This window comes from Chelonia mydas, chromosome 1, assembly GCF_015237465.2.
Source record: "Chelonia mydas isolate rCheMyd1 chromosome 1, rCheMyd1.pri.v2, whole genome shotgun sequence".
NCBI lineage: Eukaryota > Metazoa > Chordata > Testudines > Cheloniidae > Chelonia > Chelonia mydas.
The window spans coordinates 252,231,622-252,250,625 of record NC_057849.1 but is presented as its reverse complement, the minus strand read 5'-3'; the positions used below and the strand labels follow the sequence as shown (position 1 = coordinate 252,250,625).

At 44.5% G+C, this 19,004-nt stretch overlaps 1 protein-coding gene across 4 annotated transcripts in view; it reads left to right on the top strand.

Annotated features, from left to right (window-relative positions):
- LARGE1 (LARGE xylosyl- and glucuronyltransferase 1) overlaps window positions 1-19,004 on the top strand; it is a 375,539-nt gene that overhangs the window by 312,263 nt on the left and 44,272 nt on the right. For all 4 annotated transcript variants that reach the window (XM_043542469.1, XM_043542463.1, XM_043542466.1 and 1 more), the window contains one exon: window positions 2,258-2,413. In XM_043542469.1, coding sequence (XP_043398404.1) covers window positions 2,258-2,413 — 156 coding nt within the window. The remainder of the gene's footprint in view (window positions 1-2,257; window positions 2,414-19,004) is intronic.

Below are 19,004 nucleotides of genomic sequence, written 5' to 3'. Positions count from 1 at the left end.
AGGAAGGAAATCATCCTGACTGTGGGAGTAGCACAGAAAAGATTTAATTGGTAGGCATTTTTCTTGCACTTTTCCAATCTCTCTGTTCTTGGATCTCATCCTAAAGCAGTCCAAGTTATCAGCAGATGAACAATTCGCATTCCATGCTTGTTCGACAAAACTGCTAGAACCCCTTAAAACTGTTTAGCAGCCCCTTAGATTTCCTTCAGTCCCTTGTTTGTGGTGTTATATTTGTCTGCTTCCCCTGAGGTAGGATTCAGACTTGTTTTTTGCAGTGCCCTCTGCTGCAGTTAAACACAATGGCATGAAACCAGTAAAGCCCTTTTTAAAGCAGGGAGTCTTCAAGATCCTCTTTTGTTGGAGTAAATCTTGTATGGCTTTCAATCTGTTTTAGATCCCAGCAATGCTGGTTGAAGCTCCCATTTGTTTCTATACAATGTGCACTTCTCATTGCATACCATAGAAGATGTTATTTCAGAGTTAAACTAGACACTGAGAATATACAAAAAGGCAAACAACACCAACAAAAAGCAAAACTGCCTAAGAATAATTCTTAGAGCAATATCTTTGCTCCAAGTGGTCTCCCTGGATCATACAGTATGTAGATACTTCATTATTTTTATTTGAAGTGTTTCTTTAATTGGAAACAGTGATTTGCTTATTTCTAAAGGTGATCTTATTTTTCACAACTTGAATTTACATCACAGCGTATTTGGTCCTCTGAAACTTTGATTGGTTTCATATCAATGGCCAGGGAAGGAATAAAGGTTTCCATATCAGAAAAGAGGGTTGTTAGAACAATGTTTACAGTGGAGAGATGCAGCAGCCACTGCTAGGTTAGCAGATGGCACCCACTGAAGTCTGTTGCAGCCGACTATGAGGGACACCACACCTTCATGTCATTACTTTAATGGGTACACAGGACCTCCAGAAATCCCCATTTGGAAGTACTCCCAAAAGGGGGAGGAGGGTTAATCCCTTTGGAAGTCACAGAAAAAAATTGAATACAAAGCTTTCATGTTTACGGCTAAAATACAACCTCCATCAAATGAAATAATTCCTGCAATCCACTTCTGGCTCCACTCCTGCTGTTTTCTTTGGGCTTTATTCTCAGTTACGCTGACAGAGCGGTGTGAAGTGGCCTTAACATAAATGAGAATCAGACCCTTTATGTCTGGGGCACAGTTAAACCTAGGCCAGCAAGGGAGTCATCACCCTCTAGTAATGGCTAAATACCTGCTGGCACTTGGAGTTAAAAAGTGTTGCCATGCAACACAACAAAGTTCAGCCAAGTTCACATGAAGCTAAGGTGACCATAGGTCCCGTTTTGGACAGGACAGTCCCTTTTCTAAGCCCTGTCCCGGCCATCCCAACTTTTTTTTTTTTTTTTTTTCAAAATTGGGCTTTTGTCCCTTTTTCTTTTGACGACTTGATCAGTTGGCAAGAACAATGGGAAAAATGCCCATTTTTGTTAAAAAAAAAAAAAAAAAAAAAAAAAAAAAGTGGGGTATGGTGTGGAGGAACATGTGTGTGGGGGTGAGCAGAGATGCCAGCCCGCACAGGGGGAGGTAGGGCTGGGTGGGGGCAAGGAGGCAGCATTGCAGCATGCGGGGGGCTGGCAGGGTTCCAGTGACTGGCAACAGCCTCACTTGGGGGAGGGAGGCACGCTCAGGTGAGCGACTGGGGATGTCCCATTTTCCCTTTGGGAAATATGGTTACCCTACATGAAGCATTGTCAGCTAATGCATCTTTTTGGATCAGATTCAGTCTGTTTGGAGGGGCAGAGGGGTGGGTAAAGAGAAACAAAAATTAATTTGAGGATCTTTCTCTTTAATTCCCAATGAGTGAAGAGGCTGTCTGACACTAGACAGTGAATAATTTTCATCAGCTGAGACAGTCACTGGGAAATCCCAGACCAAATTTTATAGCCGCAACTTTTTCTCCATCAGACTTCTCCCCTCACCAACATCTAAAACATAACTGGTCCGTGACTCCAGCCCTGCCAATATGCATGCAGTGTTGCATCACAAAGTGTAAGGAGACACATACACATATACATGCAATACATTGTATGGAAGATATAAAAAGCATAGAATCTGTACAGTGCATGCCATTACTTATGGACTACACCACAAAACCTTCCCAGGGAAAAGGCAGAAAGAGGGGAGGATATTTTTGCAAAGAGGGAAGGATATTAAAGATGTATAAAGGCTGCATGCTGACAACAGGATTGTTCCCTTTTTGTTTTCCCGACCAGGTGATTCACTGGAACTCGCCAAAGAAGCTGCGAGTGAAAAACAAGCATGTGGAATTTTTCCGCAACCTCTACCTGACATTCCTAGAATACGATGGGAACCTGCTGAGGCGGGAGCTCTTTGGCTGCCCCAGTGAGGCAGATGTCAACAGTGAAAATGTAAGTGGGAAGCCTGGGGGTGTCTTTTAACACAGAGACAATGCAGATGATTGGAAGGCTGGTTTGTGGTTAAGAGACTGGGCTGGGACTCAGGAAATGTGGGTGCAGTTCCCTGCAGTTCCCGTAACATCATATCTGACTTGGGGTACATCATTCATTCTCACTCTGCTCTAGTTCCTGTCAGTAAAATGGGGGTGATAATCCTGCCTTTCTCCCACTCTTTGGCTGCCTTTTCTATTTAGGGTGGGATTGTCAAAAGTTTCTAAGAGATTTAGAAGCACAAGTTAAAAATCAACGGGACTGGTGCTCAAAACTCCATTCGGAACTTTTGACAATCCCACCCTTCGGACTAAGATCTCTGGGCCAAAGAACTGTCTCTTACAATGTGTTTATACAGTGCCCAGCACAGTGGGGCCCTGGTGTCAGGTGGAGCCACTAGGTGTTTCTGTAATGCAAATAATGAAGAAGAAATGAAAACATCAAGAATGCTGGGTTTGAAAGTCAAAAATCTACCTTTTACATGTCTACTGCATGGTATACAATGAGTTAACCCATGAATGTACAGTTATGCTGGGAGACTACAGGAGGGTTCTGTCACAGTTCAGGGCAACTGCCCCTGTATTCCTCTTCTGTGGTCCAGCAATGGCAATACTCTAGGCTTTCAAACCGTTACCTCTCTCGGGTGAAAACCCATGTGTCTCTCCCTCCTGACCAGGGTTTTTTCAGGCTGCACAGCTCCCTGCCTATACTGTGAGTTCCCCAGCAAGTCCGACTGCCTAAACAGGCCCGCTTTGCTTTCCCCTCAGCGGTTATAAACAGCCTAGTTGCCCAGAGATGTAAGTTATCACACAGCCCTTCCTAAGCAAGCACATTTATTCTTAAGATAAGAGCATAACAGAGAAAACATATTGAAAACAATACAAGAAGCTACGTGCATGCTAATAAGCTTACCAGCGATCACCCCAACTCCAACCAAGAATCTGGTAGGAGTCAGTCCCTCAAACTCCACCAGGGTTTTTTTCTGTGCTTACAAGTTCATAACCACCTTGGCTCAGCACTCTCATGAATCTGAGAGTCACTCCTTTATACCACCTGGCCTCTGATCTTGTCCTCATGTAACAGGTGATCAGCGCAGACAAAGGTCCCCTCCTCAGGGCAAAGCTTCAAAAGTCTGAGTTCTTGCATAACCAGAGGGCTTACATTTGCATATACCTCCCCCTAGAGATTTCCTAAGAAAGCCTTTGAAGGTTCCTTCCTGACTCTGAACTCTAGGGTACAGATGTGGGGACCTGCATGAAAACCCCCTAAGCTTATTTTTACCAGCTTAGGTTAAAACTTCCCCAAGGTACAAACTATTTTACCTTTTGCCCTTGGACTTTTTTGCTGCCACCATCAAGCGTCTAACAAATATATAACTGGGAAAGAGCCCGCTTGGAAACATCTTTCCCCCCAAAATCCTCCCCAAACCCTACACCCCCTTTCCTGGGGAAGGCTTGATAATAATCCTCACCAATTTGCATAGGTGAACACAGACCCAAACCCTTGGATCTTAAGAACAATGAAAAAGCAATCAGATTCTTAAAAGAAGAATTTTAATTGAAGAAAAAAATAAAAGAATCACCTCTGTAAAATCAGGATGGTAAATACTTTACAGGGTAATCAGATTCAAAACATAGAGAATCCCTCTAGGCAAAACCTTAAGTTACAAAAAGACACAAAAACAGGAATCTACACTCCATTCAGCACAGCTATTTTATCAGCCATTTAAACAAAACAGAATCTAGCATACATCTAGCTAGATTACTTACTAAGTTCTAAGACTCCATTCCTTTTCCTGTTCCCAGCAAAAGCATCACACAGACAGAGCGAGCCTTTGTTTCCCCCCTCCAGCTTTGAAAGTATCTTGTCTCCTCATTGGTCATTTTCGTCAGGTGCCAGCGAGGTTATCCTAGCTTCTTAACCCTTTACAGGTGAAAGGGTTTTTCCTCTGGCCAGGAGGGATTTTAAAGGTGTTTACCCTTCCCTTTATATTTATGACAAAGCCACTTAACTATAACAGTTCATTCTTTTCTGGCACATTGTTTCAAATAGATTGTGAGGTTCATAATATTTCCCAGGGTCTTCATTAGTCATGTCTCACCCGTAGAGATACTACACACAATCCAACAATAATACGTAACCATTTTGCATTTTTAATACAATGAACTCCTAAAATACTTAAACTTAATTCAAAAAGGCTTGTCCAGGATATTGCAGAAAAATACCATATCTGTCAGTATCTTTCTTTAATAACTATGTGCCCTCCCCCTTCCCCTTACCTGCACACTACAGTAGCAGTGTTCTGAACAGCAGCAAAATGCTCACAAGAGAAATCTGCCAGAGTAAGTGACTCCTCTGAATACTGCAAGGACATTTATATACAGGGGCTGTGGATGTGGGTGTGATAACAAATTTTTTTTAAAGTTGAAGGAAGCCTTTACATATAGATAGATACATGAACTTTCTGTGCAGTTCAGCCACAAGAGTGTTCTAGCCAAATAGCAATTTCCGCTACACAATATGAAAAGATAGAAACAAAAAGTATCAGCACTTTATGGTGCTTTTTAAAGAAAAGGACAATGGATCTTGTAAAATATCTGAGATACTCGATATGAAAGTCAGTAAAGCAAAAACAGTACCACTTACACAATACTACCCAAGAGACGAGAAGTAGGCTTTAGTATTTTTAACACCTGACAATGTTCCCATTGCCTCTGTGGGTAGGTCAGCCATAGGACATGCCACCAATAGTTTCTCAGCTACAGCACTTCCGGATGTATATATGCTGTACAGCCAAAGGCATGGCTGTTACATAGGGTTATCATCTCACCTGCATTTGGGGAGGATAGGGAATCAAAGAAAGTGGTGAGAAATGGATAAATAGTGGTGGAGAGAGACTGGAACAGAGAAGAGAAGAAACAGCGAAGGCAAAAATAGATGTGGAGGGGAAAGGTCAAATCCGAAGAGGAAAAACCTCTTTGAGAGAGAGAGACTTTTAGAGAATAAAATGAACTGAAAATGTTAAAAGGTCACTGAAAGGCTGAAGAACAGAGGCATCAAAATATTGAAGGGAAAATGGAGGATATAAAAAGGGAGAGAAGGTTAAAAAACAAAACAAGGGGCACATAGTAAGATATATATTTTATATAGGCAGTTTGTCAGATGCAACAGCTTGAATCTCTCTGATTTAATGGTATCTGATTTTATAAAGGTTGTATGGCTTGGCAAAGCAAGCATGTATGTCACATGTGCATTTTGATGCAGCTCCTAGGATTCACACAGGACATGTGGTTCAATATGGCATTATCCCAGCATGATTCACACCCCCTTGTCATGTTTTATTGCTTAAATAAGGCTGGGGGATGGAATTATGCTGAGATGATGATACTCCTAGTGGATTAGAAGGCTTTATGTGTAGCCAGGTGCTTGTCACTGCATCTCCCTGTCCTCTGTAATACCTTGGTAAACTGATTTATTCCAGAGATTGTGTTGGTAGAGTGCAGTGAAAAATGTACATTTTGGGTGCTGAAACTGGCAGTTCAGAAAGCTTAAAATCGCACATTTTACTGAGCTTGTAGCTGGTATGTAGATACTGGTAGGTAACTGAGTAAGCAGCTACATCTGCCATGACACTAGACTGTTTTAAGACTAGAGAGAGCTAGATGATCACCAATCCCCTGAACCCTACTTGTGATCATTTACAAGAGCAATGGCTTGTTGTGTCTTTCGTTCACAATCTGGCTTTATCAGATGCCACCCTTAAGGCCTCAATCTAATATGCTGGTTATCACAGTACTGTAATTTAATACTTGTAACGGTGATGTATTTAGTATCTTGTTTGGAATTAAGTTCAATAGTTCATACACTATTCCCAGTTACACGAAGGCCCATTTACAGCCCTCTGGCAGCGTGAAGATGATTATAAAGATGGCCTTTAAAAGGGTGTAATTACATTTATTCCCACTGTAAGGCCCCTTTACGCTGCCTTAGTTTAAATGATAATCTGCTCCTATATCTCTATCTATGTGCAGGTAAATTAACTCATATTTTTTCCTCTTTTTCCAATAGCTTATTAAAAGACCCAGGAGGCCACACACTGAAGTGATGTGCCCCCTGGACCCTGTATTTAGTAGTCTTTTCTAATAAGTAATGGCACTTCAGCTGCACCAAACAGCAAGGATGTTATGAGTCTGGAGTTTCAAGCAGTACAAGATCCACTGTGGGTTAGAAACTATGAACGTGAAGGGGAGATGGGCAATGGGACGTACCATGCAGGTTCATCATTATGGCTGGGAGCTGGAACCTAGAATACCAGGCCCCAAAGCCAGAAGTATAACTACTGGTAAGGATACCAGAAGCTAGGAACCGCTGGTCTAGGCCACAGTGATCAGTGTATTGCACTGAGAAAAAGTGATAGGCATCTGTTCATGCTACTATGTATGAGCTTTCTTTCCATTTATAGCTGCTGTGCTGTCAATCTGCTGCCAGTTGCAAAGAGAGCGGATACATTTTTGATTGGAATCACACAACACATGTGGTGACAGCTTTAACTTCCTCTCAAAGCAGCATAGAATGTGACTACAGTTCTCATAGCTTTGGGGCATCATGTACAGGTGAGCCCACATCCTAAATTCGGAAGAAATTCCTGTGTGTTGGTTATGGTCTTCTGTCTCTAAAACCAGCCTGCCTAACATGGCGACCGTAGCAAAGGAAACCCTGTGAAGTTACCAGCACCTGGTTCATTGGCAAATGTCTGTTGTCATCTTGGTACGCAACAAGAGAGAAAGGTTTAACATTTTTGAATTAAGTCAGATTCGGATCCTCCCAGCTAGCAGGAAGAGGCTGTTTTAGCTGTGACAAGTGCACAGATGGTGGTGATTTTCAAAGAGAGAAAAGGAAAAAGCTGGCTTGCTGGACTTGGGAGCTGAGATGGTGGAAATGTTCATTGGTGGCTGCTGCTGCTTCTGCATTGCCATGATTACAAGTTCCAGGATGAAAATGCTTGAATTAGAATATTCAGTCATTATCTTGCTCCACTGTTCTTCCTCTTATTCTTTCCACACACAGAAATGAAGAGAGTTCCTTGAATCAAAGGATCTTTCATTTCCCTTAGTACAACTGACTGCACAGCAAATGATGTTTGAGGGTCTGGTTCAGTTCCCACAATGGGGATGAAGAGGGCACAATGCTGGAATAGAAGGGATGGCTGCTGGTCAGAAATGATGCAAATTATCAGAGCTCCTTGCCAAATCTATAGAGGAACAGCTGGAGGTCATTTGGAGGAGCTGACCATACTATGCTTGCAGTGGAGCCAGTGCCATCAGTCCCTTTTGTTTTCATGGGCGCTAAAAGAAAAAACAGAGTGAACATGCTCTCCTGCACTGATTTGTGATGTATCACTACCCTTCCCTTCATGCAATATGTGGATGGGAAGTTAAGATCAAAGCCTAAGCATACTGGAAAGGCTTCCATTGACTTCACTGGGCTTTGGGTTGGGCCCTTAGTCACTCAGTACCACTTGTTTCATGCTCTTTTCCATGTCTGCCTGACCCCCCCCCCCCTCTTTTTTTAATGCAAAAAGCAAGTTTTCAGGGAAACCCATAAAGGCAAAGCTCACAATAATCTCTTAGTTATGAGTTTTCTCTTGCTTATAATGTTGATGTCCAGCATTTCATACTAGAGGACCTACTTGTAAAGCCTCAAATACTTGAGCAGTATGTTTAATGTCCGAATATGACTCCATAGCTAAGGCTATAATATCCACTATGAGCCTGGTTTTGGCACACGGACACAGAGGCTCAACCTTTACACAATCCCATAAAAGCTCCTTTCTGCAGACAATTTCTCACGAGGAGTCCCTGCCAAAGGGGGATTTTTTTTTTCTTCTTAAGCTTGAGATGCAATGAGACAGCCCATTTTTATGAGACTCTGGGCCTGATCCAAAGCCCGTTGAGATTCATGGGAAGACTCCCATTGATTTCAGTGGGCTTTGGATGAGGCCCTTCTAAAAGAATTTCCCAAAAAGTAAAAGAAAAAAACAGCAGCACTTTTTCAAACTATTTTCTTTTTGGCCCTTCACACCGGAAACACACTGGATGTAAACCACTCTCACTAGCCCTCTCTGAGAAGAGACTGTTTTTACCAAGTTGGAGATGTAAAGATTTTAACTAGTAGCAAAGACCTCTGCGTGCGTTGTTATAATTTCCATCAGAGGAACTGGTGACGGTTGCAAGCTGTGCCCCACCTAATATTAGCTTTCTTCTTAAAAAATTAAATATGTCTAAAAATAAACTGGCAAGACCGCTTTCAAGCCAGACAATAGGGCCTTGATCTTATCATTAGATCAATGCAGGAAAAAACCCTGTGCAGCCCTCCACCATAGGAATAAATGTCTGCACTAATGGAAAGATTGGGGTGTAGGATTTGTCATGGTGGAGATTTTTCCCTATAAATCGTAAGTTCTTTGAGGTGGGAAACCTTGGTCTTCCCCAGCGGAATTCTTGTCCGTTCATTCATCACAATTATTATTATTATACGTGGGGCTGGTACTACCACCTCTGATTAAGGTTGCCCAACATTTCCCGTTGTAAGACCCTGTTTTCAGTTGCTTATAACTTTGGCAAACTGTAACTGTTTGGGCTGAAATTTTCCATGCCAGGTGTCTGCCTCAGACTGATATTTTTGGAAAATTTCAGCCCATACAATTCAGCCATTTCTGAGAACAGGCTATGGAAAAATATGTTGTTTTGTCCATGGTAAAAAGTCTGGTGACTTTTTCTTTGAGGCACCCTGCATGGGAGCAGGGACTTGAAATTATAGCCTTTGCCTCAGGGATGTGCCTTTTGTTGTCTCCATGAAAATCAGTTCAAATTTGGCCAAGTTACAAGCCTTTGAAAAATCACAGTTTGCACACACTCAGTAGAGACGTGCCAGAGTTTAACAAGTAAAATCCCTGAAGATTCTCCTCAGTGTGCTGGAGCTTCTCACAGCTCCTAGCCCTGATCAAACTGTGCATATGCCATCCCCACAGAGCGACTGAGCATGTTCCAGCCCAGGGCTACAGTCACAACTGTAATTGCTGCTTCTAGCTTCTCCAGACCGGAGTGGGGCCGGGCACTGGGAAATGACAGCAGGGAGCCGGGAGGGCAGAGAGAGACTGGGACTGGGTGCTGGGGGGAAGGAAGTCAGAGAAGTGAGCAGGGGAGTCTGGAGCTGGTTGGACAAGGTGCCTGGGACTAGGGACCAGTGGGGGGAAATACGGTTGGGGAGAGAAGACACATATGATAGAGGGTGTAGGGGGAGAATTGGGACTATTTGAGCAAAGAGACTGGGACAAGGGGTTGGGAAGTGAGTGGGGAAACGAATGAGACTGGATGAGAAGCAAGGGAGGGAGATTAAGGCTGGAAGCCAGTGTGTGTTGAGGAGGGGGGAGACAAACTGAAAGAAGAGCCAGGAGATGAAACCTGGGACTTGCTGGCCAAGGAGACTGGGGACAAATTGGAGCAGGAGAGTGGGGACTGGGACTGACTGGGCAAGAATACTGGGACCAGGAGGGGGAGGGGTAGATTAGGACTTGGACAGCAAGCCCAGAGGGGGAGAGTAGGAGTGGCTGGGCAAGGAGATTGGGACCGATATGAGACGCCTGAGGAATGGAGATTGGGATTGGGAGGTAAGGATAACGGGACTGGGAAAAGAAACCAGAGGTGAGGAAGAAACAGGACTGACACAGAAAAAGGTTGGAGGGAAGTAGCAATGCAGTCAAGTTTGTGTGGAATGGGCAAAAGGAACTGTGTCCCTGGCCTAGAGCACACTCCCCTCCAGAGCCTGGAATGGAACCCAAGATTCCTGAGTCTCACCATTCCCCTGCTGTCAGCAAATATCTGTGGAACCCTTTGGCAAAGTATCTATCTCATCCCCCCTCTAGTGCTGGTCCACATGAAGGACAACTTCCTATTCATATGTTACTCCATTAGCTCAAGTGGCAGAGGTCTGTGCAGTGGTTCTAAAGGTTCCAACTCTGCAGATAAGCCCTGTGGGTGTCAGTATGATGCCAGATGATGGAATTTCTGGTTTTTTCAGTTTGCTTTTAGGAATTATACAAAAAAAAGAACATTATTAAGGCTGCAAAGTCAAGCACTTAATGTGGAATGCCATGATTAAGGTTGCCTGTGCAACCTTAATTTAGCCCCCTTGTGCATATGCATTGTGATACAGTCTTTAATGACACAATCACACGCTGTTTTTTCCCACAGGACCTCAATCTAAGTATGAGCAGAGGGACCACAGGTGGCTACAAGAAACAGAAGAAGGAGAGGTTTCAGAGTAGCAGCCGTGTTAAGTCTGTATCCGTAAAAAGAAAAGGAGTACTTGTGGCACCTGAGAGACTAACCAATTTATTAGAGCATTAATAAAGAAGAAGGAGAGTACATGGTAGCAATGAGACAATTATGATCAGCATAATAAGCTGCAGTCACAGCTCACCATCTGCGTAGCCATTGTTTTTACCTTTACTTGTTACTCCCAGCCATCCTGTTCATCTTTCCACAGGGAGAGAGATGATGACAGAATCTTAGTTCTGTTGTAAGTGAGGTAATGCCGGTAAAAGCACTGTATGGTGGTAAAAATGGTGATGCCCTATCTACTCGAGGGCTCCCACCATCGCTGCCAGCAGTGGAGCTGCGCTAGCTAGCATTGGCAACAGCACTACCCAGCTGCAGAAAAGGGGGCATTTCTGGTAAGAGTGCAGGGCCACATCATGGCTGCAGAGAAGGTGGTTCTGGGTTGGCTGTGGGTAAGGCTACGACCTCGTCTCCTCCTGCATGCCAGAATGACTGCACTGCGGGAACACTGGCTACTTCTTATACAGTATGATGACTCCTGACATTGCTGCTCAGACACTGGACCCTCCTCCTTGTCCTTATCACAGCTCAGTTTTGTTGAAGGCATAATTTGGCCCATTGTGTAGATACAAAATTTTTGATGGTGTAGGAGGAATAAAGGTTTAATTGATGTGGGATTAGACTGACTTTATCACTTATCAGTGGAGAAGCCAGAAGTGCATTATGTAGATCATCGCAAACAAGGGCAAGTAAATGCTTTCGCCATCCCACGCTATCTTCTGTTTTGTTTATGCTGCATTACAGAGAGCAGTTAATGTAGACATTTTTTTAAGTGCTAAACACCAGGGGTCAAGTTGTCTATGGGTGTAAATTGGTGCAGCTGCATTGAAGTTAATGAAACTGCGCCACTTAAGGCTGGCAGACAGTTTGGCCCCCTGCTGATATTATGTGTCCTATCTCGCCAACTGCAAAGTCTTTGCACTATGACTCTTAAGTGTACATGCTTTGGAGTGAATATGCAGTTAGGGGGCTAGATCCAAGGCCTGTTCCCTTCTCTGCCACAAACTCTCTGTGACTTCAGGCAAGTCTGTTAGTCTCTCTCTGTCTCAGTTCCCCATCTGTAAAATGGGGATAATTGCACTGCCCTACCTCACAGGTGTGTTGTAAAGATGAATGCACTAAAGATTGTGAGGTGCTCAGATACTGTGGTAAGGAGGAGGTCATATAAGCGCAGAAAACAGAGGGAGAGAAAATGCATTATTAATACATTTCTAAAAATGATTTAAAATTTTGTTACATAATTATTTTAAACCTTGTGAGCCAGGTTATATACCATTAGGAAACCTGGTTTTCCTCCTCTCTGCTGTGATACAGCAGATGTTTCTAGTCAGAATGATCGTGAAATATTGGAGTTTAAAATGTCACTAATCCCAGATGGAATATGGGCAGTCCTAGATGTTGGACCGGTATCATTTTGTGGGAAATCCCACATATTTTTGAAGGAAGTAAATATTTCTGTGGCATGTCAGTTTAAGAAAAACATCTCTTTGAAGCTGCTCAGAGATTTGAAACAGTCCTAGGAAGATGAATTAGTGGACAGAGCATGGGTCTGGCAGTCAGAGGTCCATGGTATGTGAAGTTCATCCCAATTCCACCCTTTATCACACAGATAGTAAGCGCCACCCATGTGGTATAAGTATATAGACAAGTAGTTCTGGTAAATTATGGGGATTTATGGTAGAATTCAGTGAGCTGCTTAAAAGATACTGCCTGAGCTGCTTGTGCCTGTCAGTCCAGCCCTGCCTCAAAGGCCACTTTCCCGGGGCTGAAGTCAGCTCCCATGCCACAGCTGGCTGCCCAGAGAAGTAATTTAACAAATGCATTTTATTTTTGGATCCGTCTGTCTCTTTGTTTTGTGTCTTGCATCTCACACTCCCTCCTCTCGCTGCCATTTTCATTTCTGAGACGTGTAACATGCAGATGCTAATGAAAGCACTTGCTGCCTCCAACCTCAGATTCTCTCCAGAGAATAGCTACTATACTCAGGGTGAAAAGGACATGGCTTTTAAACTGTAGGATTCTTCCCGAGAGGTAGTATTCCCTACATGGTCAGTGGCCAGTAGCCTTAGAGCAAAAGATTTTGTGAGGAGGGAGAATATCATGTTAATCAGATATTCCCAACTGGGAAATACATGCTGTCATTCTAAGGGAAGGAAGCTGTGCGGTAATAAGTTTCTTGTTATATGTATAATGGAGATGCCAGCTTTTTTCAACAGTAGCAGGTATTAAGATCTTCCTTTTGGTGATGCATATGTTCAAATGAGGGGCTGTTTGCATAGATCATAGAATATCAGGGTTGGAAGGGACCTCAGGAGGTCATCTAGTCCAGCCCCCTGCTCAAAGCAGGGCCGATCCCCAACTAAATCATCCCAGATCTGTCAGTATTCCCATTATAACCCATTCTTTTAATGGATGTATAACATGGCTGCAAACTTTCAACCAGGCTATACATTCTCAGCCTGTAAATACTGAATATACACAGTGTAGATATGGATAAGATTGTGTCATTTGAGAAATAGTATGACAAAAAATAATTTAAGACAACTACCAATGGGGCAAAATTAAGGTTGTACATGGAACCTTACCTTAGACCGGGGTGGACAAACTATGGCCTGGGGGCTGCATCCAACCCTCCAGACATTTTAAGCCTGCCGTCGCGTTCCCTCTGGGGAGCGGCATCCAGGGTTTGCCCCGCTCTGGCACTCCAGCCAGGGAGCAGGGTCAGAGGCTCCTACGTGTAGGGGCAGCCAGGGGGCTCCGCACACTGCGGCTGCCCCCACAGCTCCCATTGGTCAGGAACCACGGCCAATGGGAGATGCGGGGTGGCACCTGCGGACAGGGCAGCGCACAGAGCCACCTGATCGCGCCTCCACGTAGGAGCCAGAGTGGGAACATGCTGCTGCTTCTGGGAGCTGCTTGAGGTAAGCGCTGCCTGGAGCCTGCACCCCTGATTCCCTCCCGTGCCCCAACCCCATGCCCCAGCCCTGATCCCCCCTCCCAGCCTCCCAACCCCTCAGTCCCAGCCCGGAGCACCCTCCTGCACCCCACCCCCTCATCCCCAGCCCCACCCCAGAGCCTGAACCCCCAGCCAGAGCCCTCACCCCTACAGCCCCCACACACATGCCAACCCCCTGTTCCAGTCCAGAGCCCCCTCCCACACCCTGAACTCCTCATTTCTGGCCCCACCCCAGAGCCTGCACCCCCAGCCGGAGCCCTCACCCCCTCCCGTACCCCAACCCCCAATTTCGTGAGCATTTGTAGCCTGCCATACAATTTCCATACCCAGATATGGCCCCTTGGGCCAGAAGGTTTGCCCACCCCTGCCTTAGACAATTTCCTGGCTTTTGAGTGCTTAACTGTGCACCCTTAATATTCTCTTAACATACTTTATTTGAATGGGATGCGTGTGTGTGTGTGTGTGTGTGTGTGTGTGTGTGTGTGTGTGTGTGCACGCATGTATTATCTTTGTGTGCGTGTGTGTAACAAAAGAACACACAGAAAGATAAATACCCTTAAACATCAACCAATCAACCATTGTCATCTGTAACACAGTAGCATGTAAAGGCCCATCTGGAAAAAGGAATTACTAATATCCCCAATTTATAGGTGGGGAATTGAAGCACAAAGAGATGCAGTGACTTGTCCAAGGTCACACACACAGTCTGTGGTAGAGCTGAGAATTTTAACCCAGATCTCCTGAGTCCTAGTCCAGCACCTTCACCACAAGACATTCATAAATGGCTGAATTCAACCCAGGAGACTCTGCCTGCCTGCTTTGCCTCGAATTGGGATTCCCATGGCTTCTAAGAGTTTGGGCTTGTCTCTTCAAAGGACACTCTACATTTGAATTTGTTTTAAATTGACTGATGGGGCATCCATTAGGTATCATCACCTGCATTTTGTTTGCATCTTAAAAATAAAGAAGTTAAGACTTCTTTCTACTCCCCTACTGGGTTTTATAAAAGTATTTTCTGTAGGCTCAAGACAATACTACCAAGTTTGTGAGGGGCTCAGATACTACAGTAATGGGGGCCCATATGAGTATCTTTGACAGAGAGATAAAAACTTTTTTGGGCCCACCCTTCCTCCAGACTCTCCCTTCACTCCATCTTTACTTCACTTCACTTCACCTTCTGGGTGTGGTGTTCTGGCCCATCCAGTGGCACTGAGACCACTTAGAGAGAGAGCTAAAATGAGTGTGCTCTATAGCCTTAGCTAAGAGCCAGTTGGTTTTTAGCTCATGCAGTACTCATGCACTAAGCTCCAGAGGCCCCCGGTTCGATCCCACCCGCCAATGACGGGGGTCTGTCAGTGTTACACATACGCCTGCTGTTCAGTTTCAGCCTAGATTTTCCTGCTGCTTGTCACTAGTAAACCTGATCTTGCAGAGACTTGGAAAGAGCATTTGTGTAACCTCCACTCCCCTCCTCAAGAAGTGCATGAGAGAGATAGCAATGAAACAATGAGATTAATTATACACAAAAGCTCAGAGCCTCGAAAGTAGAGTTGCCAACTGTCTGAACGCACAAACCCAAACACCCTTCCCCAACCCCTGCTCCGCCCCTTTTCTGAGCCCCCGCTCACTCCAGCTCCCTTCCATTGCTCGCTCTCTCCCACTCTCATTCACTTTCACCGGGCTGGGGCAGGGGGTTGGGGTGCGGGACAGTGTGTGGGCTGGGAGGTGGGGCTGAGGGGTTTGGAGTGTGGTGTGGGCTCTGGGCTGAGCCTGGGGCAGGGGGTTGGGGTGTGAGAGGGGGTCAGGTTCTGGGAGGGAATTTGGGGAGTGGGAGGGGCTCAGGACTGGGGCAGAGGGTTGGGGTGCAGGAGGGGACTCGGGTACAGGCTCTGGGAGGGAGTTTGGGGGCGGGAGGGGGTTCCGACCTGGGGCAGGGGGTTTGGGGTGTGGGCTCTGAGAGGGAGTTTGGGTGCAGGGAACTGCTGGGGCAGAAGGTTGGGATGCAGGAGGAGGTTCAGGGTGCAGGCTTGGGCCAGGCAGCACTTACCTCAGATGGCTCCCAAAAGTGGCAGCATGTCCGGCAGCAGCTCCTAGAATCACAGGCCACCAGGCGGCTCTGTACACTGCCCCTGCCTGCAAGCACCGCCCCCACAGCTCTCATTGGCTGAGGTTCCCCATTCCCAACCAATGGGAGCTCAGCGCAGGAGTAGCGCACAGAGACCCCCTGGCTGCGCCTACTCCTAGGAGCCACTGCCAAACATGCTGGCCACTTCCAGGAGCAGCGTGGAGCCAGGGCAGGTAGGGAGCCTGCCTTACCCTGCTGCACCACCGGACTTTTAGCATCCTAAAATCTCCTGGATTGGCTTCAATAGCCCCAGGAGATTAAGCTCGATTCCAGGAGACTCCCAGTCAAACCGGGAGGGTTGGCAGCCCTAGGTGTCTAAAATACCTTGGACGATCTGGGCCAGAATTCTGGCAAATGCAGAAAATAAAAAGACCGAACAAGAGAATTTTTTCCCCCGTCTAATATTTTTCTGCTGCATAGTCCTTGGTTCTGCTTGTAACACTAGTAGGTACAAAATGTGATTTTCAACTTGACAGTGTCTCCTTAATACTTGTTTTAATTCATTAACTTTTAACACACTGTAGTTATTAGCTATTTGTTGTAAAGTGCTAATAGTCTGGACTTCCAGAAAAGAGAACACCCAGTAGATAAATACGTGGAGATTTCACTTCCCAAACTTTCTTTTTTCAGCTTTTGTCACTGGCAGTTGCCAAAGAAGATGTGTGTTTCTGCTGGAATATCACCAAGCCACCTGCAAGGGGCTGGTTTTCTTTGCTTAGTTACTTGGCTTTGGAAGATGTCTGCAGAATTGCGGTGTGGCTAGTGCCAGTTGTAGCAATTTCATTTTAAAAACGAAACATGTCACTTGAAATAGGTTGGATAGGACAGGACAGGAATCTGATTGGCTAACAAGCTTTCTGAACATGTCCCACAAGTAACTTTTACTGACTTTGCACTCAGTAAGTGGAGGTAGGTACTTGGCCTTTTTGCCTCATAATGGGCCTGATCCTGTACGGTGCTGAGCATTCTGGCTATACTCCAGTGAAGAAATTATTCATGTGCTTAACTGTAAGCATGCGAGAGTCCCACTGACTTCAATGGGATGAGTCACATTCTTAAAATTAAGTTTGTGTGCAAGTGTTTTGCTGGATCAAGGCCAGAGGTCTCAGCAAGTTACAGGTTTGAGCCCAATATATGGGGCATTTCTATACATCAGGTCATATATTATTGCTTTCCTGGTCATGTGTTACCCTGTAATTACAGCATATATGCAGACTTCTTACAGATTCTAAGTACTAATAACATGAGCGGTCAAATTATGGCTGCCACTGTGTGAATGACCTAGAGGGGAGGAAAGGATGCAAGCAGTCCCTTTGATTCCCTCCTCTAGGGTCCCAAAGCTGGAGGCAGCCAATTTTGGCTATTAGCATTGTGGAGTACAAAAGAGAGCATCTGAGACTGTCGGCATTGCTAACTGGCTCAGAGGAGCCACATCTGGGCAGAGCAGAAACGAGGACATGTCTACGCCCTGTGCTCTGGGAAGTGCAGGAGGAAGAGCAAGCTACCTTGCCTATAGGTGTAGCAGGTTCTGCTACTCACTGCACTCCCCACCAGCACCCTTGGTGGTTTTATGACTTTCACAGTCAGAGGACTGGGACACATAAACTGCTGTCTCTCCCCCAGTGCTCAACAGAGCCCCTAGCTGAAATTTAGCTCAAAATGTTATTCCGTAACTCATAATTAAGTCTTTATGTCCTTTTAGTTTGGAACCCTGAAGAAATCTGATGAGTGCCTAGTTAATAGCTGCTGTGCAATTACAAACTTATAGCCTGGTCATTTGTAAAATAAAGCAAAATCCTAAGGTATCTACAGGAAATGCCCTGTAATTATTTCTTTTAACCATGTAAACTTCAGGCTGATCTAATAAGGGAATATTAATGTCTTTTTGCTAGGGAGGAAAAGAAAAACAAATGAAGATATTCCATCTAGTCACTCTGCCAATTTTGTTTTTTAGGGGAGAGCCTATGTTGCACGGTGTTTTGTAAAGCAGGAACAATAAAATGACAACAAAACATTAAGGAATTTCTCATTTATTTTGAGGCAGAAGTGACCTAGACTTCCAAGGCAGTTTTGCCTGAGTAAAGACTGCACAATTGGGACTATAGTGAAGGACTTAGGTAGGCCCTGATCCAAAGCCCAGTGGAATGAAAGGGAATCTTTTCACTGACTTCAGTGGGTCTTCGATCAGGCTGCAAAGGCAGTTTATTCAGGAGAAGACTGAAGAGTGATATGTGAAAAGGTACCACTAATTATTCCATCAGGCAGCAGAGGGAAACATGCAGCTCTGTGATTCATCACTGATGTCAACAATTTATATTTACATCTCTGAAAACAGCGTATTTGCTGCTGCCGCAGAGTCAGCACAGGCGACCTCTCACATTTAAAAATCTGCTTCGTGAAAATAATGAAGCTTTTAAAAATATTCTTAACTGGCCAGAAAGAACAATTTTCTTTTTTTAAATAAATGCTGGTAAGCCATTCATCACTAGAGCATATCCATTTTAAGGTGACTTACACTTTGGGCTAATTTGTATAGAAAAATCCTGTAAGATGTAATAAAGAATGATAGCCTTGCTTAGGTTTTTTAGATCATTCTATGTAATTTATTAGAGAATTATATCACTTTTATAAAAAGACAGTCATTCTTTATTAAGTTCTCGAGTTCTTAAAAGTAATTCCCATAGAACCCTACTTAATTTCTATGGGACCCTAAAGGTTTCATCCTTATTAAATTCCATAGGACTCTTCCAGAAAGGCTAACTGCTTGGATTTGTCTTTTTAAATGAATGCTATTTAAATATTCAGTCCACTTGTTTGTTTTTTAAAGAATTTGATACAGGAGTAGAATTGGGCTGGATCATGGTGGCTTGGCATACTTTTCTGTTCCAGAATCTAAGCTTCTCTCTCTCTCTTTTTTTTTTTTTCCCCATTTTAAGCCTCCATTTTAAAAAATGACTACTGATTTGGGTGTTTTTGTTTTTGGGTGCCATCTTGACCTTGAAAGGGCCTGATTTTTATAAAGTGCTGAGCATCCAACTTCTGAAAATCAGGCTCCTTTAAAGTATTTCAGGT